Source organism: Saimiri boliviensis, chromosome 4, assembly GCF_048565385.1.
Source record: "Saimiri boliviensis isolate mSaiBol1 chromosome 4, mSaiBol1.pri, whole genome shotgun sequence".
In the NCBI taxonomy this organism is placed as follows: domain Eukaryota; kingdom Metazoa; phylum Chordata; class Mammalia; order Primates; family Cebidae; genus Saimiri; species Saimiri boliviensis.
Genome location: NC_133452.1, coordinates 33,211,341 through 33,237,251, shown reverse-complemented (window position 1 = coordinate 33,237,251; position 25,911 = coordinate 33,211,341). Strand labels below are relative to the sequence as shown.

At 41.0% G+C, this 25,911-nt stretch overlaps 1 protein-coding gene across 14 annotated transcripts in view; it reads right to left on the bottom strand.

The window, feature by feature from the left end:
- The window catches only part of MAP7 (microtubule associated protein 7), a 193,320-nt gene that overhangs the window by 164,047 nt on the left and 3,362 nt on the right, over nt 1–25,911 (bottom strand). For 3 of the 14 annotated variants that reach the window (XM_074397399.1, XM_074397401.1, XM_074397403.1), the window contains exon 1: nt 4,236–4,779. The exons of 4 other annotated variants lie outside the window; for them this stretch is intronic. In XM_074397399.1, the coding sequence (XP_074253500.1) occupies nt 4,236–4,368 (133 nt within the window). In that variant the 5' untranslated portion in view covers nt 4,369–4,779. Of the gene's footprint in view, nt 1–4,235; nt 4,780–4,807; nt 25,183–25,911 lie in introns of those variants that run through there. 7 more of the 14 variants (XM_074397402.1, XM_074397404.1, XM_074397400.1 and 4 more) reach the window with 6 other exon arrangements.

The following is a 25,911-nucleotide window of genomic DNA, read 5'->3' as shown; positions in this document are numbered from 1 at the left end:
AGTGGAAGCAATACCCCTGGGAAGTTTATTTCCAATGGGCAGATATGCCCATTGGAAAGATGTCACAGTGGCATGCTATGGAGGATGGGTTGGAAAGAGGAAAGGCTGCAAGCAGGAAGACCATGATCCACCTAGAGAGTGATGAGTCTTTCATCTTTTGAGGAAGATGATACTTTTGATAAAAGCAAGTAAAAGTCATTTAGAGTCAAGTGTCATGAGTAAATTTAACGTTCGAGCTGGACATCAATCACATTTTATATAAAACAAGACAGGAGTATAAAGTCAATGAGATGACTGCTTTAGGCAGTGCGCAGAATGGATCAGGAGGCCATAATAAAATAGAAGTTGTAAAATGTATTGTGTAATAGTCATGAAGCCTCTAGAAGTGTCCATCTGCGGGAAAACATTGTGTGGATGTCCAGCTTCTGTAACGGCATTCAAAAGAAGCTTTGCCCATTATTCTATGCTCCTGCCTTTAAAGTCTGTGTGAGCTTCCAACCTCAGCCAGACATTTGGGATGGGATAGGAATTTATATCCCTTAAACTCTCTGTTTCGGATTAAAATCTTCAGGCTAATGGCTTCACAGTTGGCATATATTTACCATTTCGACCACTCTCATCCTCTCCCTTTCCTGATTTCAATTTATACTTTCGCGTTATTTGTACATATTTTTCTTCCTCCACTGTGAGCAGAAACCATGTCAATTATCTTTGCATTGCTTACACAAAACCCCAGCAGAATAATCTGCCACAGAGTGAGCATTTAACAAATGCTTGTTTAGGAAGAAAATGCCTTATTACTTAATAATCACTGTGCTCAGCAAAATTCACCATGAGGCAGGTTTGCCTTGAAACCTGTCCAAGGGCATTTCATTACTGCAGCACCTAAACAGTCTCTCTGAAGTCAGTCCTGAAGTCAGCATTATAAGGAGGCTTGAGGTTCTGAGGTATAAGAGCATCAGCATAGGCCCAGCTCGCTCCAAGTGACTATTTAATTACTATGGTAATAATAGTAAGGTATGTAAAACATTGCACTCCTATTGATTACATGGAAGAGTAATCACTCCTTTAGGAATTATCTAGTCTACCAGCTAAACAAACTACTGTCACCCCACCAGATAACTATGAAGCCACCAAAGAAGCCCAGATGGTAATCTCCACGTTAACTCTTACTGAGTTCATTGATGTTTACCCTACAGTATGGTACCTGAAAAGATGGTACTCATCATTAGCCAGGATAATCCTGCACAGAAACATTCAACTCATAAAATTTAGATGGTAAACGTCTTTATTACTGGTAGAAAAAAGATACTAAGCATGAAAACTAGGTTTGGACACCAGGTTTGAGTATGGTTGGCAGATTAGGCCATGGGGTGGGAAAAGTTAAGTTTCTGACTGTGTGTTTTCATAGTCACACACAAAAGATAACTTGTATGTCATCTTGTTATGACGCTTTGGAAATAATAATTTAGAAAATAAGAGATGGTCAGGCATACCTGTAATCCCTCATGCCTGTAATCCCAGCCCTTTGGGATGCCAAGGTGGGAGGATCAGTTGAAGCCAGGAGTTCAAGACCACCTGGGTAACATAGCAAGATCCCACCTCTACAAAAAATTTTTTAAAAAATTAGTTGGGTGTGGTGGCATGTGCCTGTAATTCCAGCTATTAAGGAGGTTGAGGCAGAAGGATCACTGGAGCCCAGGAGTTGGAGGCTGCAGTGAGCTATGATCATGCCATTGCACTCCAGCTTGGGCAACAGGGTAAGACCCTGTCCCTAAAAAAAAAAGAGAAAAAATAAAATAAAATAAAGAATCCATTAAAAGGTGTAACAGATGATGCAGGCAACTAGTGACTGGTAATAATAATATTCAGAACAGTGCAATAACATTTAAATGGAAAAGAAAAATTGTGAAACATCCAGGTTTCTGTGTTCTCATGCAGTAAAGAGGCTGTTTGCTCCATGATGTTCTTAATAACCACATTCATTTCAGGACTCAACCATATCCGACACCAGGAAGCAGTAAGGACGAACAAACCAGAGAAGACACAAATTCAGAACGTAACAGCTCTACAGACTAGAACTGTGTTGTCCAAAAAAGTAGTCACATGTGGCTATTAACTAAAATTTTGTTTTTCAGTTGCACTAGCTATATTTGAAGCTCTGCAGCTGTGGCTAATGGCTATTTTATTGGACAATGCAGATATGGAATATTTCCATCATTTTTCCATGGGACAATGCTGGACTACAAAGGGAATATTCCTATTGTTAAGATAGACCCAATGAAAATTTCAGTCAAAGGCAATAGTTTTATTCATCGAGCATAATTAGAGATACCCAGGGTTATCTGCTTATTTTACTGAATGTGTCATAAATTAGAGACAATTGGTGATCCACAGAAAGTTTGAACATCCTTATCAGCACAGGATTTTTTTTCTTCCAGTCCTTCTCCAATACCAACCCTTACCCTCTCCCCACCACTGTGGGCAGGGATAGAAAGAAAAATGGTTGGGAGTCAGAAACTCCCTCATTAAGTCTCTCTTACCCAAGAAGCTAAATTAATTGCCAAAAATAAGTTGATTTTTAGAAGCATTTTCTTTCCTCCCCTTTCTCTTTCTTTTTAAAAAATAGTAAAAGGCAACTGAACAAACACAACAGGAGACAGGAAGAGGAATTCCAGAAAATTATTAAGAACAAAATAGATGGTTATCCTAAGTTACTGCTCCAGACACCCAAGGAAAAGTACCACAAATCAAGAATGTTTCCAAAAATACCCCATGGGAGCAATTCAACAAATCCACATTAATTTTAAAAGTTACCAACTGTTCAAGGGCAAAATGATTTGCTGCTAAAAATTTAAAGTACTGAGTTTTCACTGAGAGCAACATACTCTGGTTCAACGATCGAATTCACAGGCAAATAAAAGAATCACACTAAGTCACCTTCCAGTCACAGCATCATTTGATTTCTGAGGTCATTTGGTTCTCAGACAGAAGCCAGGTCTGATGGTAAATAAAAATCAACTACAGTAGTAAGATTCTACTTATTAAGACTTCCCTGTGTACAATTTCGTAAAAATATGCTTTTGGATTTAACGTAGACAGTTTCAATTTTATTTAAGAAAAGTAAAGTAAGATTCATTCAAGAACCCGGAAAAAGAAAACCAGGAGTCCTCAGACACTGGGTTTTATTCAAACGCTTCACTCTATCATTGCTTAAATATTTTCTTTCTACTTTGTCATGCTACCTCTCTGCACCACAGACGAAAATTTGGTATCTCAGTGACAGAATAATTTGAGTGCAAGCTAAAATTTAATCAGCACATAAAAGCAAGAAAACTCATAATGCATCTGTTTAAGAACAGCTTCTCTATTTGCGGGAAGGGGTGGCAAGACTTAGGATGCTGGAAAATGTAAAATGCAAGCTGTAAAGCCCCTTTTTCAAAAGTGCCTGATGTTGCCGTCTCTGGCTGATAATTACAGCCCTGGGAGGGCAGCTATGAGACAATGCTGACAGTGATGCTGTACACAGGCCCTCAAGAAGCCGGCAAGCTGCTGCACCTTTCATCGCCATGAAAGAACAACACAAGGGTCGGACTTCCCTTTTCTGTACCCTGTGCGTTTCAACTGCCATACACACATTCAGTGACAAAGTCATCATCAGAAGTTATACTACCTCATGATCTCCTCCCTGCTCCCTAGCTTCACCCTCTACATTTGCCCTCAATGTTCACTGTGCTCCTCTTCACTCTTGGCATTTTAGTATAGAAAGGGAAGTGACATTTTGATCCTCTGCCTAGGAAAGGTTGCATTCTTGGGTCACTTTAACTCATCCCTTTAAAGCAGAAACTCAATTAAAGTAAGCAAAAATTATCTGAGGCACCTAAGGTAGGTGGTTAAATGTTCATTTAAACCTTGGTAATGCAGTATTTGCTCCTCTTGATGAGGATAGAGTGACTGGTCACTGTTTAAGTGAGCACAAGAAAATTAAAGATCTCTAGGCCAAGAAAGTAGCTTAAGTCAAAAAAGGCAACTGATCTGAAATATACCAAATTTACAAAAACTGTTTCCCATTTCATGCATACAGAGGGTGTAAACACTACCAGCAAACTGTGCTAGGAGGTCACAAGCACTCCCTGGAGCATGCACGACGAGCACAGTTTATAAAACGTGCAATAGGCAGTGTGGGGAACAAGGGCTGAATCTGGCTCCAACCAAAGAGTGGAGCTAATGCATACCTTTTGGTCTTCTGGAATTTCCATTCTTTTGCTGTTCATCTTCCTCATTAATGGTGAATAAACCAAGGGGAATTGGCCTTGCATTGGTCTTCTTCAGTCTCTCTTGTCGGAGAGCTGTAGCTGATCCAGGCATACCGCTGCTACTTTTTTTTTTTTTTAATTATTATTATATTAAAAATATATGCTTATGTAATTGCAGCTCCCAGGAAGCTGCTAGTTTCTAAGCTGCCTGTTCATTTGAGCACTTGTAATAGATCCCCTATGGGTAAACAGTTTGCAAACAGCTGACAGATATCACCAGCTTCTTGGCAACTGAGGCCCTGCAGTTCCCCTCACCTACCAGCAGCTCTCCCACCTCCCCTACCAGCCCCCTCCCACTGACTCCCCGACAGGCACATGCGCGGGTGATTGCTTGGGCGCATGCATGCACGCACGCGCGCGTGCGCGCGCGTACACACACACACACACACACACACACACACACACACACACAAACACACACAACTGCTTCCAGAAAAGCCCAAGCCCTACTAAAGACACGCAGGGTCAGATGCCTCCCACCACTGCCTAACCTGTTCAGTCAGATCCCAGCTTCTTTCTGTTGCAGCACCTTTTCTCAATCTTCTTCCTGCTACCGCACAGTAAAATATTCAGCCCACAGCAGAGAAGGGAAAATATGATACGCTGCCGCTGCCGTTAACAGTTGCCCTGACAACCCTGACATATCCTAATCAAGGAGGGCCGGGAGCGGCTCCATCTCCCCAGCTGAGAAGCGGCAGCTTGCAGGATGCTGGGTTCTGGGAACTCACCAGCAGAGGGTTACAGCACGAGGACGCTGGGCAGCTCCCTCTTCCTCTCAGCGGCAGAGCAGCAGGATGGGAGGAGAAAAGAGTTTTGCTTGCAAAAGCAGCAGCAGACTCCTCAGTATGGAGAGAGGGGCCTGAGGAAGGAAGGCTTTTTCTTCTTTTCTGGGCCAGGCTGTCTATCATAACAATGTTTGCAAGTCCCTGGATGAATGAAGGCATGGCTGGTACCCGCAGAGCAGCTCACTTTACTTTCTTGACATTCTTCTAACCCAAAGCATGTATAAAAACAGGGTTGGCAGCACCAGTCACGAGGGCCACCAGTGACATGTCCCTGAAACCCTCCGGTGAAGACAGGCAAGGGGAGAACTCTGCCAGCTCCCACCACGGACACCACAATGTGGAGTGTCTCCTCTGCAAGTCAAGTTTAAAGGGCAGAACCTATGCTCGGGAACTCTCCAAAGGAGAAAAACCTGCCTCTATTACACCTAGCACACCCCCCACCCCCAATCCCCACCGCTCTGGGCAGTCACGACCAGGAGTGCTGAGCAATGCTCAGCACTTGACCCAATTTTAGTTCTTTTTTGGATCTTTTCTCCAAAGCACAGAATCATGTGACTATTATTTTCTCCTGAAATAAGCTAAGAGTTTCCACTTCTAGACTGCTTAAAATGTATGCTGTATGAAAAAAAATACAGTAAATGACAGTAGAACATTATCAACTGCCAAATTAAGAAAAATTTTGCTTTTGCATTTTGATAAAAATCAAGTCTTCTCAGCAAGTCAAAAGCAACTCCCACTCCCGACCGACTCCCTTACTTTTTCTCAACACTTAACCCTCCTTATCCAAGAGAGGACCCAAGGAAGTTTAAGGCAAGTAAAATCCTCTCTAAATCTCTTGCATAGAACAGAAACTTTGGACAATTCACTTAACTCTCTTGGTGCCTCAGTCTTCTCTGTAAAATTGGGGTGATGACTATCATTTACCTTACGGGATTAGAGTGTGGATTAAATGAGTATAGCGCTAGCAACCTGAAGTACTTAATACCAACTATTATTATACTTTACAATAGTTCGATGTAACTAGTCTATTTTTTTGCTTTGTAATTATTTTCTTTCTTTTCCTTTTTTTTTTTTTTTTTAAAAAGACGGGTTTTCACCATGATGGTCAGGCTGTTCTTGAACTCCCGACCTCAGGTGATCCGCCCGTCTTGGCCTCCAAAGTGCTTGGATTACAGGTGTGAGCCACCACGCCCAGCCTTTGTAATTAGCTTCAAGGTGTTTCCGGTTCAACTATTAACTCCATCAGGAAGTACTTCTCTGTATTTACTCTTATTGTCCAGCCTGGTGCTGGGGGATGTACTAAACGGTGAGCAAACACATGCTGAAAAAGATAAATGAGTCTTCAGAACTCTTTTCCTCCACAGGCTGGTGGATTTAATTAAGGTCACATGTATTTAGATCTCTGGCTTGAAGAAACGCAGGAAACTTCAGTTTTGGAGTTTATTTTAAATTGTGTCAATCTGTGCAATGGGTCTTTGGAATAAAATAGAATGGAGCCTTAGAGCTGAATGGGCCTGAGAAAGCAAGTGAGTCAGCATCATTTTACACGCCAGGAAGCCAAAGCTTATGAAGTGAAATTCCTTGCCTAGGTCAAATGTTAGTTAGCACCAAGTCTACGGTTAAAATTTAGACCATCTTCTTCCTAGTCCAGTGCTTCTCCTGATGACAGATGTTTGCCCCAGATGTTTCAGAATCCTAGACCTCTCTCCAACCTCTGTGGAGATGAAAGGAAAGGGAGGGGGCGTACCTCCAATATTCAAGATCTTATTGTTTAAGAAATTTTTAAAAAATGGACGCAAATTATAAATGTAACATACTTCCATAATTTTCTATATTCGTAAACTTTTATTTACATAATTTTGTTATTTCCTATTATTTTTCTTTGATCAGATGATCAATAAACATAGATGTAATATATGTCAATATCACACTATTTGGGAAATGAAAATATTTTCGAATCCACATTAGCTTGTTTCCTCTACTTCAAGACAATCAGGTCAGTATTTGCAATAGCAAAAGCATGATAAAACAAAAAGCAAAATAATAACAAAAAACCCCACATATAAAATAAGCATAGTTGAAACTGCCTTTTGGTAAACAAAATGAAAATCTATGTCTTAAGCAAATGACTAATTTCATTTAGAAATATTTGTCACCCAAACAAAGCTTACAGCTTCCAAATAAAGCTAGCTGCAGCTCTGATAAGTAACAGATCATCTCCACCGAGTCAAGATGATATCATCCTGCTGTCTTGTAAATCCTGACTCCAACATCAACTAGCTGTGTCACTGTTGCAGAAAAGCAAACAGCAACAAGATCAAATACTAATAATAGAGGATGTTTTCCTCCCCTTATAAAGGACACATTGTTCACTTAAGACATAAATTCATTTGGGATTAGTTTCTTAAATGTTCACACCCAATCTTTAATGGACATAGGGGTTAGTGCTTGGGTAATTCCAGGAATACTGTGGCTCGATCCCTATAGGGATGTAGGTACCATCTTCTCCCAATTCCCTTTTACATTCTGATCCAAAACAAAGGCAACTATGGAAAGGGGGATGGTAAGACCTTAAATTTAAATATCCCCCAAAGGAGTTTCACTCTCTGTTGCCCAGACTGGAGAGCAGCGGTGTGATCTTAGCTCACTGTAACCTCCACCTCCAGGGTTCAAGCAATTTTCCACCTCAGCCTCCTGGAATTATAGGCATCTGGCAACCATGCCCGGCTAATTTTTTTTGTATTTTTAGTAGAGACAGGGTTTCACCATGTTGGCCAGGCTGGTCTCAGACTCCTGACCTCAGGTGATCCACCTATTTTGGCCTCCTGAACTCTTCTCCAGCCATCAGGAGCACTGTCAATTAGATGTGACACAACTATCCTTGCATGTAACATGTAGATATAGAGGCTTAAATCAGTCCCAATGGGAAATGGGCATGCAGCCCTCCAACAGACAGTAAGATTTTGCAATTACTTTGTTTAAATTGTTGAAATGATAAATGTTGTATTAATAAAGACTTTGTACACATTTGAGAGAAATGAGGCACTGCCTAGTGCAAAAGAGTAGTTTTTACCACTAGATTGGCTTCATATTGTACAAAAATATTCTGTGGTGTAATTTTAAAATGTATTCACTTTTATGGATAAAAATATTACCACTCAGCTACTATGACTAAAACAGTGTAACAGGCCCCTGAGCAACTGCTGTCCTCACCCACTTAGTCCACAATAAATTTACGTCTTTGTCCTCCTACCCTGGCTGGTTGGCATCTCTGGCCTAGGTCCAACCTGTGAGTTGGATGAATATAAAGCAGAGTCAAACTTGCTGATCTTTGGGGAAGTAAGCTCATGACTTGGGCTTGGCTGTCACAATGTTATATAAAAGACTAACATGTAGTCACATGCATACACATATGCACACACAGAGTCAGCTTTCTGTTCACACTTATGCTTCCTAGGTTTGTGTGACCATGAAGTTGGAAAACAGCACACTCCATTAATGAATCCAAGAAATCTTCTTAACCAGTAAGAATCATACCTAAAATTTCCCTTTCTAAAATCCCAGTTAGCTTTAAAAAACATTAATGAAAGAAAAAAGACCCTAATTTATACTATTCAGGGGCTGTAGCTGAAAACAGAAATTATTACTGCTGGATTGAATGGCCTGTCACCAGTAAATAACAAATTCCATGTATGTATAAGTTTTTACTTCTAATCAGGTCTAGAAGTGCCAAAATTATTTTCCATGTTTCTGCATTCAAGGTGATGGTTAATTCTTCAAAACTACCAGACTTCGGTAATCTTTTAAGTATTTAATCCATCTCCCCAAGATTAACTGCAGTTTACTTACAGCAGGCATTTTAACAATATTTTTATGCAACTTAAAAACCTTGCATGATTTTGAAAATGACAAAGTCAGCCAGGTTGACATGGAATCAAACAACCACTAAGGAAAAAGGGTCCCAGCTGGCTCTTTGCCATGCTATTCTTGAAGTTAAAGGGTGGCCTCAGAGTTTCCTAGAATTATGCCACTTACTGATGGTTCTTATGGTGATAAAGGCACAACATTCTTCCATCTCGCAGCATCATGCATAGCGTTCAACAGGCTAGAAAGAGAAATACTGCACAAGGAAATGTCAACCCTTTGAAAGGAAAAGGCAGGTTTGCTTTGATCTTCTTTATTTGACTACTTTTTGTTAACAGGCATGTAAGAAAAACAGTAAATACTGCCCTAGCAGTTGGTGATGCCATCAGCCAGGAAGTACCAGGTCCCTGTGGTGCCTTTTATAACATTTCTATAAATCTTCACTGCAAAACACTTCATGGTGCCTAAGAGTCCATTTTCCCATGTCTGCACTATCATAAACAAATTTCAGACTCGGGGGGGTTCATTTATACAAATGTAAGGTGTGGATACTAAGCTTTCTTGAAAACCCTTTCCTAAATGTTAGGTATCACTAGGTAAGTTGCAAATATTATGAAATGCCACGTTAACCTTAACCCAGTAGCACATATTAGAATGCCTCTGAGCTCTCTTGTTCATTACTCTCATTGACAATACTTCATTAATGTGCACTACATGAACTTCTGAATTACCTGACCAAAGTTAAAATGTGCAAAGACTGCCCTCTCCTCTCAGATAATTAGGTTAGAAATCCAATTTATAGATTCCAAATGAGGCAAAGAAATCAGTCCCTGGGTTCAACAGAAGATTCACACAGATGCCCGGACTGTGTTTCTGTAAGTTACTTAATTAACTGAGGGTCTATGTGCAGTTTAATTTAGTGTTTAATTTAGTTTTGTTGTTGAGTCACACCAATTGAAAGATAAAAAAATGAAACTGTGGTTCCTTGACTTGCTTTACTTCAGGAGTGGTAAAATCATGTCCAGGATGACAGATGGGGTGCTTTGGGGCATGCCCTGAGAGAGGATACATAGCCAAAGGCATCATGTTCTTCCACAAAACAGAGGCAATGGGGAGCCACTGAAGGTTACTGACAGCTAAATGTGTGATCCAGACAGGCCAGGATGAACTTGCAGTGAGAAAGAGAGAGATAGGACAGAGACTAGTTACGTAACTACTTTGTCCAAGTGGAAAAAAGGGATCAAGTGGTAGCCATAGGGATAGCTGGTAAAAACAGGAATATGAGAATCAATCATGTTTGTGGTTTTCGTTTTGAGATGGAGTTTCACTCTTTTTGCCCAGGCTAGAGTGCAATGGCTAGATCTAGGCTCACTGCAAGCTCTGCCTTCCGGATTCAAGTGATTCTCCTGCCTCAGCCTCCCCAGTAGCTGGGATTACAGGTATATACCACCATGCCGGGCTAATATTGTATTTTTAGTAGAGATAGGGTTTCTTCATGTTGGTCAGGCTGGTCTTGAACTCCTGACCTCAGGTGATCCACCCACCTCGGCCTCCCAAAGTGCTGGGATTGCAGGCGTGAGCCACCGCTTCTGGCTATGTTTGTGTTTTTAACAGACACCCCTCTGGCAGTGTGAACAACTTATCCACAGCCTTGAACATGAATACCAAGCTCCTGCAATAGTCCAGATGAAAGAAAGAGAAGTGAGCAATGGAAAGAAAGGTAGTTAAAGATTTATATGAGAACAAGCACTTTATATCCATAGATAAAAGAAAGCTTGGACATGGATAGACTCAGGTCCAAAATGATTTCAAAGAATGCAATAATTTCAACGAATGCTATACTTAAACAGGATACAGCCTACTAATTCAGTTTATTCCTCCTGAATAGGCTATATGCTTATTAATTCAGTAGGAATAAACATCTCTTTTTTTGTTTAAAAAAGTTCAATTGGACAGATACAACATGCAGACCTGCCCAAGCTGCACCAGAAACAAGGAGAGCACTTGGACAACAAGCTCACTCAACATCAGCAGCGCAGCGAGGAAGTAAAAACCCTAACAGTGTCACAGTGGAGTCAGCAGACACCAGTGTGCTGAATACGAGGACAAGCGTCCTCTGTTTTCTGGTCCTTATGCCACATGGTTCAGCAAGATATTTGAAATAGGATGATAAATGAGAACACACTCAGAACAGAGTGACCTAGGACTTAGCATAAATATTCTAGGCCATAACATAGGAGAAAATAAGACAAGACTCCAGAGGAATAAAATAACAGAATTAAAGGTTAACATATGAAAGAATTTACACTTTTAGTGGAAGTGTAAATTTAGTTCTGGAAGAGAAAACTGGGACCAGTGACTGGAAGTTACCAGAATGTAAAAAGTTCTCTTTCTTACCATTGAAGATAGCTGTGCACAAACACTGATCTGGGATGATGTTGCTGGATTAATGCACTGTTTACAGGTTGGAATTTTTTTATCTCTAGGCTTCTTGGATCCGGAGATTCCATGACTTGATGCAAATGGAAAGTCAAGTTATAAAACCAAGAGAGAACCCTCAGGCAGAGAGAAAAGGCAAGGCTGAGATAAAGCCCTTTCCTTTGTTGTTGCTGTTACCTCTTCACTTACTGACATGGCTTCATATTGTAAGCAACTCTGAGTTTCATTATTTTACTTATTCAACTGATGGCCCTGAGATTATTAGCCTTGATGCTAAATAACAGAAACAACTGAACCTCCACCAGGTGTTTGGGTTAGAAGAGGGCCACACTACCCTGATCTCTGCACCTGCAGCTTCCAGACTTCCCACATTCTCTCACCCACAATGTAATGAAAACCTACCCATAAAGATGAATAAGATAGCTTTTCCTTCAAAGAGCCAGTTTGTTATAGGTGTATCCCTGTAGCTGTGTAACTTGAGAGATGAAATCTAAAAGGCTGTGAATGAAGAGCAATACTAAAGAACAGAAAACCAATTCAGTGTATGACTTTATAGGCGCTTTAAGTACAATGATACAAAGTCTTTTTGTGCTAAAAAAGACTTTAGCACAAAGTCTTTAGCCCAGCGAAGCATTGGACAGGTGAAGAACATTCATTTCAGAATGTTTTGAGACTTTTCCTCAATCCAATCTATGTTAGTTTGTTTTATGTTTCGATAAATACCTAAGACTGGATAATTTATAAAGAAAAGAGGTTTATTTTGATTCACAGTTCTGCAGACTGTACAAGGAGCACAGTGTTGCCTATCTGCTTCTGTTGAGGGCTCAGGAAGCTTATGGAAGGAGAAAGAACAGGTGTGTCACATGGCAAGAGAGGGAGCGAGAGAGATGCAAGACTCTTTTAAACCACCAGCTCTCAAGTGAACGAACAGAATGAGAATCCCCTCAACACCGTGAGAAGAATACCAAGCCATTCATGAGGGATCAGCAACTCAGAGTTGCTTACAAAATGAAGCCACGTCAGTAAATGCAGAGGTGATAGCAATGGCAAAGGAAAGGGCTTTATCTCAGCCTTGCTTTTTTTCTCTGCCTGAGGGGTCTCTCTTGATCATATAACTCGACTTTCCATTTGCATCCCACTAGCTCCACCTCCAACGCTGGATGTCATATTTCAACATGTAACCATATCTAAACCGAACCACTGTCCTTTGCTACTTTGCCACTCTTTCCACTTCTTTCTCCTAAAACCCCCTGAAATTAAAAGACATTCATTTTTTTTTACTAAAAGTTTAATATTCTGTTTTTACCTTTAAAAATCAGGGAAGATTTTTAAAATTTTATCTCTTAAAAAACAATTAAAATGATTTGCATGATTTTGGGTGAAAACTGCTACTTTTCTTCCTGAGGGTCAGAGTATCAGTCAAGATTCTTTCAGGGAAATAGAACCAATAGTATTTTCGCTTCTGTTTCTCTGGAGAGAAATATATTGTATATAAAGACTTATTTTAAAGAATAATGGCTACTGCCACTGTGAGGACTAGCAAGTGTGAAATATGTGCAGCAGGCTGGCAGTCTGGAAACTCAAGCAGGATTTCCATGTCTTGGCCTTAAGGCAGAATTCCTCCTCCTTCTTCTTTCCCAGGCCTTCACCTGATTGGACTTGGCCCACCCACATTGGCCAGGATAATCCCCTTTACTTAAAGTCAACTGATGGTAAATGTTAATCATAGCCACAAAACACCTTCACAGCAACATCTAATGTTTGGGCACCACAGCCGAGCCCAGCTGACACTTAAAATTATCTATCAGTCAGTAACCTCAGAGAGATTAAGATACTCCATTCCCACATTCAAGTCAACATGCTGCGAACAAAAGTGTGCCATTCAAAAGTCAAAAGTTTATTTATCGATGATCATAACCTTCACTGAATAAGGTGGATACTATTTCCTCAGATATTTTCCAATACTGTAATGCTCTATTAATATAGTTTCTACAGTTGGGGTCAGGGCATCTTAGACTTATTAAATCCCTCTTTATTTTCACTAATCATCACCCTTTGAGAATCAAACCCCGGTGAGCTTAAAAGCATTATCAAATATACCCTTTTAATGAGAACTAAGCAGCCTGTTCATCTGAACATTAAATGATTCAGAAAGTAGACACGTAAATTTTAAAAATCATTATTCTCTGTTATAATAGAGTAACCCCACTTTCTCAATTAGAAGAAACTAAAGTACACAGATACATGCATGAAGGTGGCGAGAGGGTTAGGTAAAACATTTTTCAGGAGAAGAGTGTATGAAGGTTTGAGGCACTAAACTTTAAATAGTTTTTGGTTTATTTCTTAACTGAAACCAGTTGCTACAGTTTGGATGTTCGTCTCCTCTAAATCTCATGTTGAAATGTAACCCCCAATGTTGGAGGTGGGACCTGGTGGGAGGTGACTAATCATGGAGGTTCATCCCTCATGAATGGTTTAGCGCCATCCTTGTGGTGATAAGTAAATTATCCCTCAGTTAGTTTACATCAGATCTGGTTGTTTAAAAGTCTGGAACCTCCCCTCACCCCACCCCCTTGCTATGTGAATGTGCCTGCTTCCGATTCACCTACAACGACTGCAGGCTTCCTGAGACCCTCAGCAGAAGCCGAGCAGATGTCGGTGCCATGCTTGCACAGCCTGCAGATCCCTGAACCAATTGAACCTTTTCTCTTTATGACCTAGCGTCAGATGTTTAAGTGACACAAAAATGCCTAAGACACCAATTCTGACAAAAGAAAATAAATTACATACAATTCTCCAGCATAGTTGTGAAACTAACCTAGAGGAAGGAAGCGCCTAACAGAAATGTCAAATTATACAATTGTGGTGGGTCAGTCTGAGGCCTGGTCCATTTTCATTCAGTGAAAGCCACATTGAGAATTGTCAGTAACCAACCAGAACACCAAAAGCCTTTAAGCTAAATTATATAGATACAGGTACATTTAGGATTGAGTAGCAAGTTTGGAAGCTTTTAAAATTCGTAACTGCTAAGCAAAAAATATTCCTAATGCATCAATAACTTTGTAAAAAAATATGAAGTATTAATTTCCCCGAAGTAGATATTACTAGCAATCCAGTAAGGTTTTTTGTTTTCTTTTGTTTTTGATAAATGTATCTTCTCTTAGGCTTGACTGACCTAGAGCCATCAAAATTTTAGGGGGCTCTACATGAAAAAAATTAACATCTTAAAAATTAACAGGTTGGCAAGCACTTAGGGGATACCTACTTCATCTCTAAAACCCCTTCACTTTTCATATCCATGACCCAAACCCACGGATGGCAGCTTCGGAAGGATTATAACGACAAAGAAGCCTTCTGGCAAACTTCCTAAAACACCCCAAATGACCATTTCGCCTTTTTCATAAAGTATAATGGCTATTCTCCAGACACAGGCAATGTTGCAGTGAAGGAATCAAAATCATAATAATCTCTCCTTTCTCTGAAATTTTCTGCTGGAAATAGTACTAGCTGGCTCCTGTTTCTACAAGCATGAAGACACTTGCCCCCAAGTTCCTGAAATAAGCAACAGCTATGTCCCTTTACTGCCCAGAGCCAGACTTTATCCAGCATACTGGAAAAAGACTGTGTTTACAATAAAAAGAGGGAGGTTTGAATAACCAAAAGCTGTTTGTTTTGAAAATAATTGCAACTCTGCAAACTGCTGAGTGAACATGTTTCCAGATAGGCACATCTGTAATAGAAAGCAACACTGTGCTATGGTAAGAAAAAAAATAAGCTTTGCACATTGCACAAATGGTTCAGAATGCCCAATTCACAGGTGTCTCAACTCCATACCCAGAGTTCTAATTCTGAACCTTCTGCCCCTTCCTTCTGGCATTTCATATATATGCCTTCTCCCTTTCAAAGCCTTCTCAAAGATTTACTTGCTACTGTGGGTGCCATTAATGAGTCCTGCAACACTTACAGTAACATACAGGTCTCATCACATATACGGTTTAGATTTGTGTTGCACAGTTGCTTGATGGTTAGGACCCTTTTTATTTTATTTTATTTCTTAACCCTGATGTTGTTCTCAGTGAGCAGCAGATATTTGGACCTTATTACTTTGTAAATAAGTTGAAGAAATGACACTCTCAAATCTGTCAGTTTTAGACACAACTAGGCCACCAAGGATTCAATCTGAAATGCCAATCTAGGGCTCTTCCTTGTGAGGCTTCACTGGATTATAAGATTACGGGGTTTTTCTATCCAACGTTGTTTGAGTCTCATAGGTCTCCTAGACTAAAAATAGCTTTCCTCTTATCAATTTATTCCAACATTTTATTTCCACTGTTGAGACATCTCTCTTTATATTCTAACTGGGCCTTATAGTCACTGCACAAAGCATATGGATATATCTTTTTACATACACAGGGAGGGCATCTTCACCAGGATATTGGGATGTTTATTCCTAGTGTTAAGTAAATCTGTACATGACTTATTTTCCATCATAATTTAGTTCTATTTTTACTGAATAACAAATTTTAATATGTCAAAGGTGGCATAAGGAACACTTGTTTAATGTTTCCACAGTGGCTACTGTACACAAAAAGACAATCTGGGAGCATTGCTGGGAGAATCGAAACCCAGGACCCCACTCAGGAAGTGACGTATTTTCAGGTTTACTAAGCTATGAAATTTTTTAAAAGTTGAACAAGATATTATTTTCTTAGCGAGAAATGTGCCTCACATACATGCCCACACACCACACCCAGGATAAACCTTGTAAATGGTCCTCTGCCACTTAAAGTTTCTTCCAAAATTTGTGACTTTAGTAAGATAACTTACTGATATTTTCTATTTCATGTATGTACTATGCTTGAAGAAATCCAAACTTATCCTGCTTCTCATGAACATCTCATGGAAAGCAAGTTTTGTGTTTCCCTTACTTTCCTGGTAGAGAAGCATATTCAATGTGGTGACAGTACCTTGGTTAAAATCAAAATGGGTGTTAGGAGGTCTGTCTCTCTATGGTTCAAAGCAACATAACCTCTGTGGCACTATTTTAGCAAAGGATTTAAAATTTAGAACCATGGGCTGGATGCGATAGCTCACACCTGTAATCACAGCACCTTGGGAGACCGAGGCACGAGGATCGCTTGAGCCCAGAAGCTTGAAGCCTGTCTGAGCAACATAGCGAGATCCCATCTCTACGAAAAGAAAAAAAAAAAAAAATTAGCTCGTGCTGGGCACAGGGGCGTGTACCTGTAGTCCCAGCTACCTCAGGGGGCTGAGATGGGAGGATCCTGGGAGCCTAGACGTCAAAGCAGCAGTGAGCCATGATGGTGCCACTGCACTCTAGCCTAGGTGACATAGCAACAGAGCAAGACTCTGTCAAAAAAAAAAAAAAAAATTAGAACTATAATATAGCCATTAAAAAAACTTTTGGATAACATAAAAATGAAACAAAAACAAGCCAAGGCCAGGCATGGTGGCTCACACCTGTAATTCCAGCACTTTGGGAGGCCAAGGTGGGTGGACCACCTGAGGTCAGGAATTCAGGACCAGCCTGAGCAACACAGTGAAACCCTGATTCTACTAAAAATACAAAAATTAGCTCGGCATGGTGCCGGATGACCGTAATCCCATCTACACAGGAGGCCGAGGCAGCAGAATCACTTGAACCCGGGAGGCGGAGGCTGCCATGAGCTGAGATGGCACCACTGCACTCTAGCCTGGGCGAAAAGAGTGAAACTTCATCTCAAAACAAAATAAAACAAACAAACAAAAAGGGCTTTTATGGGTGTTTAGTGCGATCACATAACACATAAGGGTCTCATGAAGCAGTGTACAGCAACCTTCTGGAACATTTGACAGGTAAAAACCATCATCCAAAGTGCTTTAATGATGCCTTTGATCCCAGAGCCAAGCCTATGACAGCGTAATCACACAGTTACAATGAGGCCTGAATCATCATTACATTCTGATGCCTTCATTATGGAGAGCTTAGTATTATAAATAAAAAATGGCTTAAGGAAGAAACTCAGCATGCCAGGGTATCCCCATCGTTTCACAGTAATGCAGTACTAATCTTCAGTAATCAGGACAGGAATGATAACAAACACTTGGTGCTTACGTTCTGTCAAGCACTGTTCTAAGAACTTTAGTTAACTCATTTAATCCCTGTGAGGATACGGCCAATATCCATTTTAAAAAGAAAGACACTGAGGAAAAGAATGCTGATGTGACATGCCCAAGATCCCACAGGTACCCAGTGGTGAAGCTGAGATTGGAACCCAGGCAGCCAAACTCCGGCTACTTTGTACAAAACAGTAGGTTAGAATTACCCCTATATAATTGGTCTTAGTTTTGAGCTTCAGACCTCACAGCCTCACACATGCTCAGTTTTCATATAATCTTAAAAAGAAATCAAAGATACTCCTTTTTAGGGATCAGTCCCATCCAACATCCCCTAATGACCTTTTCATTTTGGCCTTGATCTTCACAGTTAGAAACACACTAGCTGCAAAGAGGAGAAAAGAACAGAAAATCATGTTGCCAAAGGTAAGCCCTTCCTGAAAAAGCTTCAAATCACAAAAGATGGCACCATAAAACTTCAGGGGCAGGTAAAAACACAACTCAGAAGTGCCTGTAAGCTGGGTGTGGTGGCTTATGCCTGTAATTCCCGCGCTTTGGGAGGCTGAGGTGGGAGGATTGCTTGTGTCCAGGAGTTTGAAACCAGCCTGGGCAACATAGAGAAAACTCATAACTACAAAAAATAAACAGAATTAGCCAGGCGTGGTGGCATGTGCCCGTAGTCTCAGCTACTCGGGAAGCTGAGGTAGGAGAACAGCTTGAGAGCAGGAGGTCAAAGCTGTAGTGAGTCATGACTGTGGCACTGCACTCCAGCTTGGGCTGAGAGAGACAGAGTGAGAACTTGTCTCAAGAACAAAAACCAGAAGTGGCTGCAGACATTTCGGTGTGTAGAGCCCGAGATGATAATCAAAGCACAAGGTGAATAGTCCTGCTGAGAAAAAATGCACAGTAAAAACCGCAAAGGTTACCAGCTGGACCTCGGGCACAGCCGCATGCGTGGAGGAGAAAAACGGGAGGTGAAGGCAAGAAAGATTAGCCTGAAGGGTCTTAGCATCCGGTCACACGGAAGGGAAAAGGTCACACTTGGGTCAACTACTTATAGACAGAAGAAACAAGGCCCAGTCTCCAGAGCCAGGGACCTGGTGATTAGAGGTCAGGGGTCACCAGAAAGATCTCTAGGAGAAGTATATAATTTTCTACAAAATACTTTAATCTCTATCCCAAATTAACCTTTCCTGGTTTTGAGGTGCAGGAGGGAGAGGAAGGCAATGCGGGAGCTAAGCAAAGTCAAAAAAAAAAGAAAGTGGAATGGTATTTTGTCTAACTGTGCATATTCATACAGAAAAGTGCATACATGGGTACATGAGTGTATGTGTGCATATTTAGCTATTCAATTGTACTCATAGCTGTATTCACATCTGTATTTCCTTCAAACAAGTCCTGGGGCAAAATAAGAGATAACTTGAGTAAACTCACTAGATTTAGGATAATTGCTATTATGATTTTCCATGTGGTTTCCATAAGCAGGGTGCACACACCTGACACCGCCCACCACAATGGTCAAATGGAAGGGAGCGCAATAGGAAATGGTTCTGAACCAGTAGTCCTCAGCACTGATTGCACACTGGATCATCTGGGGAATTTTGTTTTTGTTTTTGTTTTTGTTTTGAGACAGAGTCTTACTCTGTCGCCAGGCTAGGGTGCAGTGGCACAATCTCCACTTCCTGGATTCAAGCAATTCTCCTGCCTCACTATACCAAGTAGCTGGGATGCCAGGCACGTGCCACCACGCCCAGCTAATTTTTGTATTTTTAGTAGAGACAGGATTTCATCATGTTGGCCAGGATGGTCTCAATCTCTTGACCTTGTGATCCGCCCGCCTCGGCCTCCCAAAGTGCTAGGATTATAGGCATGAGCCACTGGCCCATCTGGGGAGTTTTAAAAACACTGCCACCTGACTCCCATCCTGCAAGATTCTCAGATAATTACCTGGGATGCCACCTGGGCATCCTGATATTCAAATGGTTCCAGGTGATTTTAAATCACCGCCATAATTTCGAGCCAATGATGTGAATCAATGATGCTCCAGCACACTTCACAGCATAACCTTAGGGTCAAGGAGTGACCCATATTTAAATGAACCCACCGGGGCTGTGGTGAAGGGTGTCACTGAACTAATCTGGGGCATCTACCATGAAGAGAAATCAATCCAGCTGGAACGCAAGAAGTAGGCAATCAGGTCCTGTCTGGTGTGCCTGCCACCCAAAAGACTTGGGTCAAGAGCTTCTGAGAACCAGAAGCCCAAATTCAAATCTTGAGAAGCAGCCAAAAGTTTTGCTCCAGGAAAACATCTTACAGCCAATTATTGTGCACATTATTGCTTTGTGCAAGGAGGCTTTGTGATGAGGGGTGGAGGTGCTAAAGGAAGGGCTCCTTTCTAGAATTTCACCTTGAGCTTTATTTATTTATTTATTTATTTTTTTGAGACAGGAGTTTCCCTCTTGTTGCCCGGGCTGGAGAGCAGTGGCGATCTTGGCTCACTGCAACCTCCGCCTCCTGTGTTCAAGTGATTCTCCTGCCTCAGCCTCCCAAGTAGCTGGAATTACAGGCATATGCCACCATGCTTGGCTCATTTTTTGTATTTTTAGTAGAGACCAGGTTTCACCGTGTTGGCCAGGATGGTCTCAAATTCCTGACCACATGATCCACCCACCTTGGCCTCCCAAAGTGCTGGGATTACAGGCAAGAGCCACCATGCCCGGCCTACCTTGACATTTAAACTGATCCTAGAGAACTTATTTTCTACATTCAACAGTGTTGGGGAAATAAGTTTTATACTCTGAGGTTATGCCATAGTGAAGGATGGTTCTCTTTACCAGAAAGCCAACTCCAAAAAGGAGGCTTTCATAGCATTTAATTTTAAAAGTCACAGAAGACATTTTAAGATACCCCAAATCTCAATACTCTAAACTTAAATATATACATTTACTAACAGTGCCTTGAAGTGCAGCTCACATAAGCCAAGTGCATTGCTCCCAGCTTTCTCCCTGCTTTGTTTTGCATCCCGGTACTCGTCTGTGCCCTCTGGTCAGGTGGGCATTTCCTCCTTGGCATTTTCTCATGATTCTTTTTTTCACAACTATTTCTACAAGAGCATCAAGGATGAAGAACTGTTGAATGCAGTTCTCACTTTCAAATACTATATATTACTCTTCAAATCAAAATTCAAAGTGGGGCCGGGAGTGATGGCTCACACCTGTAATTCTAGCACTTTAGGAGGCTGAGTTGGGCAGATCGCTTGAGCTCAAGAGTTCAAGATCAGCCTGGCCAACATGGCAAAACCTGTCTCTACTAAAAATCCAAAAATTAGGCAGGCATGGTGGTGGGTGACTACAGTCCCAGCCACTCAGAAGGCTAAGGCATGAGAATTGCTTGAACCTAGGAGGCAGAGGTTGCACTGAGCCAAGATCGTGCCACTGCACTCCAGCCTGGGCAACAGAGAGAGCCTCCATCTCAAAAAATGTATAAAAAAGAAATTCAAAGTGGTACCAAATAAAAAAAATCTCATAGATCTTTTTCAACAGGCTATTTCTCAAATTAAAAAGATACTAAGGAGACTAATACTGAAGAGAAAATCCAAATGCCATTTAAATGTGTCAACAAGCAGGACTCAGAATTTTACAAGAGCTAAGAAAGTAAAAAGGTAGAAAGTATCACCGCCAGAGAACTAGACAAACCCTAAAACTGGATTTTATAAAAAAGAATAAACTTAAATCCCATTCATATTTAGCCTACAGAGCCTTAGAACAACTCATTAAACTTCCAATGATAGACTATCAAGACTTTACAAAGCACTGTATCTGAGAGCTGATAAGTATCCAGTTTGACAATATAGAATGTGCCAACAGGAATTAATCATGATAATAAACAAAGTATATGACCCATATGTCTAGCTTTCTAACAACAAAACAAGTTATTTCCAAGTTCTAGAAAGCCATATCTCAAAGGATTAGAAGACAGACAATTAAGGAGGAAGACAGAACTTGAATGAGCAGGGAATGTGCTATATAACAGCATGTCTGTCCAGAATTAACTTCAGAATGCATACTCCACAGGAATTAAGAGATACTATGGATCTTCAAGCCAGCAATGGTGTGTTAATATTTAAAAACAAGAGCCGGGCGCGGTGGCTCACACCTGTAATCCCGGCACTTTGAGAGGCCAAGGGGGGTGGATCACAAGGTCAAGAGATCGAGACCAACATCCTGGTCAACATGGTGAAACCCCGTCTCTACTAAAAATACAAAAATTAGCTGGGCAGGGTGGCACACGCCTGTAGTCCCAGCTACTCGGGAGGCTGAGGCAGGAGAATTGCTTGAACCCAGGAGGCAGAGGTTGCGGTGAGCCGAGATTGTGCCATTGCACTCCAGCCTGCATAACCAGAGTGAAACTCCGTCTCAAAAAAAAAAAAAAAATTTAAAAACAAGAAAAGAAATTCTTTGGGGAAAAAAGAATGAGACAGAATAAAGCTGTTAGAGCCAAATACAAACTCTCTACCTGAGCTCTGGGATCAACACTACCTCCAGGTTCTCCTAATTCATGTGAGCATGGGTTAGCATTAAAAAGGCACAACTTTACTTTGATGTGATTATGTTCCTACTCAAAGAACTTGGTGTAATGGCTAAAATTTTAAAAACAAACGTAACTCACAATACCAAGTATTAGTGAGGATGCAGGGCAACCAGAACTCACATACATTGCTTGTAAGGATATAAAGTCGTACAGACGCTCTGGGAAAGCTTGGCCATTTCTTAGAAAGTTAAGTGTACAGCTGCATGAATCAGCAATCCCACTCCTAGGTATTTACCCAGGATAAATGAAAACTAGGCTCACTGTAACAAAGTGTTTATAGCAGCATTATTCATGATTGCCAGAACCTGGGAACAACTCAAATGTTCTTCAATGGGTGGATAAACCATCTGTGATACTTCCATACAATGGCAAACCACTTCAGCATGCCTGAATCTCAAAAATATTATGCTGGGTGAAAAGACATCCAGACTCAAAATGCTATATAACGTATGATTCCACTTTTATGACATTCTGAAACAGGCAAAATTAGGAAGATGGTAAACAGATCAGAGGTTGCCAGGGGTTAGGTGTAGGAAGAGAGTCTCACTATAAAGGTGCAGCATTAGGGAATTTGGGTTGGAGGCAGAGAACTCTTTGAGATCATGATAGCAGTGGTGGTTACATTACTCTACACATTCAACAAAACTCAAAACAAAAATCAGTAATTTTTTTGTACACAAATTTTTTATTTTTTATTTTTGGAGATGGAATCTCACTCTGTCACCAAGGCTGGAGTGTGGTGGTGTGACCTTGGCTCACTGCAACCTCTGCCTCCCAGGTTCAAGTGATTCTCCTGCCTCAGCCTCCTGAGTAGTTTGGATTATAGGCATATGCCACCATGCCTGGCTAATTTTTGTGTTTTCAGTAGAGACGGGGCTTTGCCATGTTGCCCAGGCTGGTCTCGAACTCCTGAGCTCGAGCTCAAGTCATCTGCCTGCCTCAGCCTCCCAGAGTGCTGGGATTACAGGTGTGAGCCGCCATGCTCTGGCCTGTATGCAAAAGATAAAATTTTAAAAATCCCTCTGCCTATTCAAGAATTTGTAACCTTTTCCTTTCACCAGCAAGCTTTATGGGAGAGTCTATTAAATTGGCTACCTTTCCTTCCCAAACTGCTTATCTCATAATCACTTATAATCTGATGTAGCCCCATCTCTTACACCAACAACTGAAATTCCTCTTCTGGGGTTGGTCAGTGACTACCTGTAACCAAACCAACGGCTTTTTGTAAAATGTCTTCATCAGTCTTTGAATCCCTGGCCTCTCCATCCCTCTCAGCAGGTATGACATTGGTCAGCTGTGCTTTTCCATCTGTCTGCTTTGCTGGCTCTTCTTCCTCCCACGCTTTACATGTTGACTCGCCCCTCTGTGGTTTTTCTTTCTGAGCTCTCCTCACTCCCAAACCTTCAATCATTTTTCCTCTATAGACTGAATCCCAAAGTTCTGACCTCTATTTTTCTCTGTTAGTCCCATACTTCCAGCAGCCTATTGAACATTTCCAATTACAGATCTCTGCTGTACCACACATTTTCATATCTAAAGCAGAGGGTTTCTTTTCCTCTGTTTCTCCCACCAAAACCTGGTTCTGCTGGACACAGTAGTGCATCCCTGTAGTCTCAGCTACTTGGGCAGCTGAGCTGGGAGGATCATTTGAGCCCAGGAGTTCAAGTCCAGCCCGAGCAACAAAGCAAGATCCCCCCCACCGCCCCGCTTTGGGGTAAAAAACAAAACAAGTCCTCCTCATGAATATTTTCCAATAAGTCAATGAGCCAAACTCAAACTTGGAAAAAAGTCTCACAAGTCACCTTTTTACCTGCAATCCTTTGATACATGCTCCTGCAGAACCTTAAATTAATCGTCTCTTCCTATTGCCATGCTAATGACTGCCTGGATTTCTGCAGGAATCTCAAAGTTGGTCTGTATGTCATTGAACTCTTCTTCACTCCATCCCCTAGTCTGCATTCCTACTTTGAAATGAGGTCCAGCTAAATAGACCTATCACTCCAGAGATTTAGCTAATTTGGCTAGGAAGATGTTCCTTATGCATGCTCATCATTATAGGTGCACCCTTCCCAAAGCAGCATTAAAAAAAAAAAAAAAAAATCAACGAAAGAGAATGACTTTCCCAGAGGCAGGAACTTTGCTTTCATTAGCTAAAGGCACAGGTGAGCTCTTGTTAGAACTTGCAATCAAGATTTCAAGATTCATGGGCACAGACTACCTGATTATTCATGCTTTAATCAATATCCTTTATTATCAAGACTCCTCAACACTTCCCCCACCCCACCCCAGAAAAATGTACTAACCTTTCAGTTTGGCCTTCAGGCCTTCCACAATTTGACTTCAATGAACAATCACTCCTAACTGATCCAAGACTTTCTCTGAGCTTTATACCTGTCACTATGACCAAAACTTCGCTCTTTTCCTTATCTGCGCCTTTGTTTTTCTCCCTTTCCTTCATCCAATTTTATAACCTACTTACCCACTTTTAAAAGTTTATTTTTTTATTTTTAAAATTATGTTTACATTTTTTTATTTTTGTGGGTACCTAGTAGGTATATATATTTCGGTGTATAAAATGTTGATACAGGCATGCAATGTGAAATAATTATATCATGGAGAATGGGGTATCTATCCCCTAAGCATTTATCCTTTGTGTTACAAACAATCCAATTACACTCTTAGTGATTTTAAAATATACAATTAAGTTATTGACTATAATCGCCCTGCTGTGCAATCAAATAGATCTTAATTTTTTTTTGTTTTTTGAGACATGGTCTTGCTCTGTTGCCCAGGCTGGAGTGCAGTGGTGCAATCTTGGCTCACCACAACCTCCACCTCCAGGGTTCAAGTGATTCTTCTGCCTCAGCCTCCCAAAGAGCTGGGACTATAGGCATATGCCACCACACCAGGCTAGTTTTTTAATTTTTAGTAGATGGGGTTTCATGACATTGTCCAGGCTGGTCTCGAACTCCTGGCCTCATGTGACCTGCCTACCTCAGCCTCCCTAAGTGCTGGGATTACAGGCATGAGCCACTGCTCTTGGCCTTTTTTTTTTTTTTTTTTTTTTAACCCATTAACCATCCCTACCTCCCTGCCACCTTCCACCCCCACTCCCCACTCCCTTTCTCAGCCTCTGGTAACCATCCTTCCACTCTCTCTGTCCATGAGTTCAACTGTTTTGATTTTAAGATTCCACAAATAAGTGAGAGAATACCATGTTTGTCTCTCTCTGCCTGGCTTATTTTACATAACATAATGATCTCCAGTTCCATTACTTTTTAAAATTTAACTTCAGTGTCGTATCTGGTTGTAGTCTCTGCTGATCATAGCTGGAAGTAATTCCTCCTTCACTGAACTCATAACCTGCAACTGTTTGTTGGTGGATTTTGTCTTCCTTGCTAAATTCAAGGATCATTTGTTCTAATGATCCTTCTAACCATCATAATGCTGAATATACAGAAGGTACACATTTTTTATTCTAAGCCTTAGTATTTCAATTCTTACATTAATATGAGGCCTGAGTTTTTAAAAACTCCTCCACATGATTAAACTGTGTAAAAATATTTCACACACACCTATCAATATCATATAAATGCATGCTCATGAGCACAAATGCCTAATCTAATAATAACATTTCCTCCTACTTAGCAAGATGTAAAGGTAACAGCCATATAGGATGGGAGAAAAGCTGTCTAGCTAAGTGAATGGAGCATCTCTTTCAAATTGGACAAGATCAATACCAAATGGCAGCCTGGGCCCCTATCTTACAGTTTTTAATTGCGGACATTTAATGTCGACCC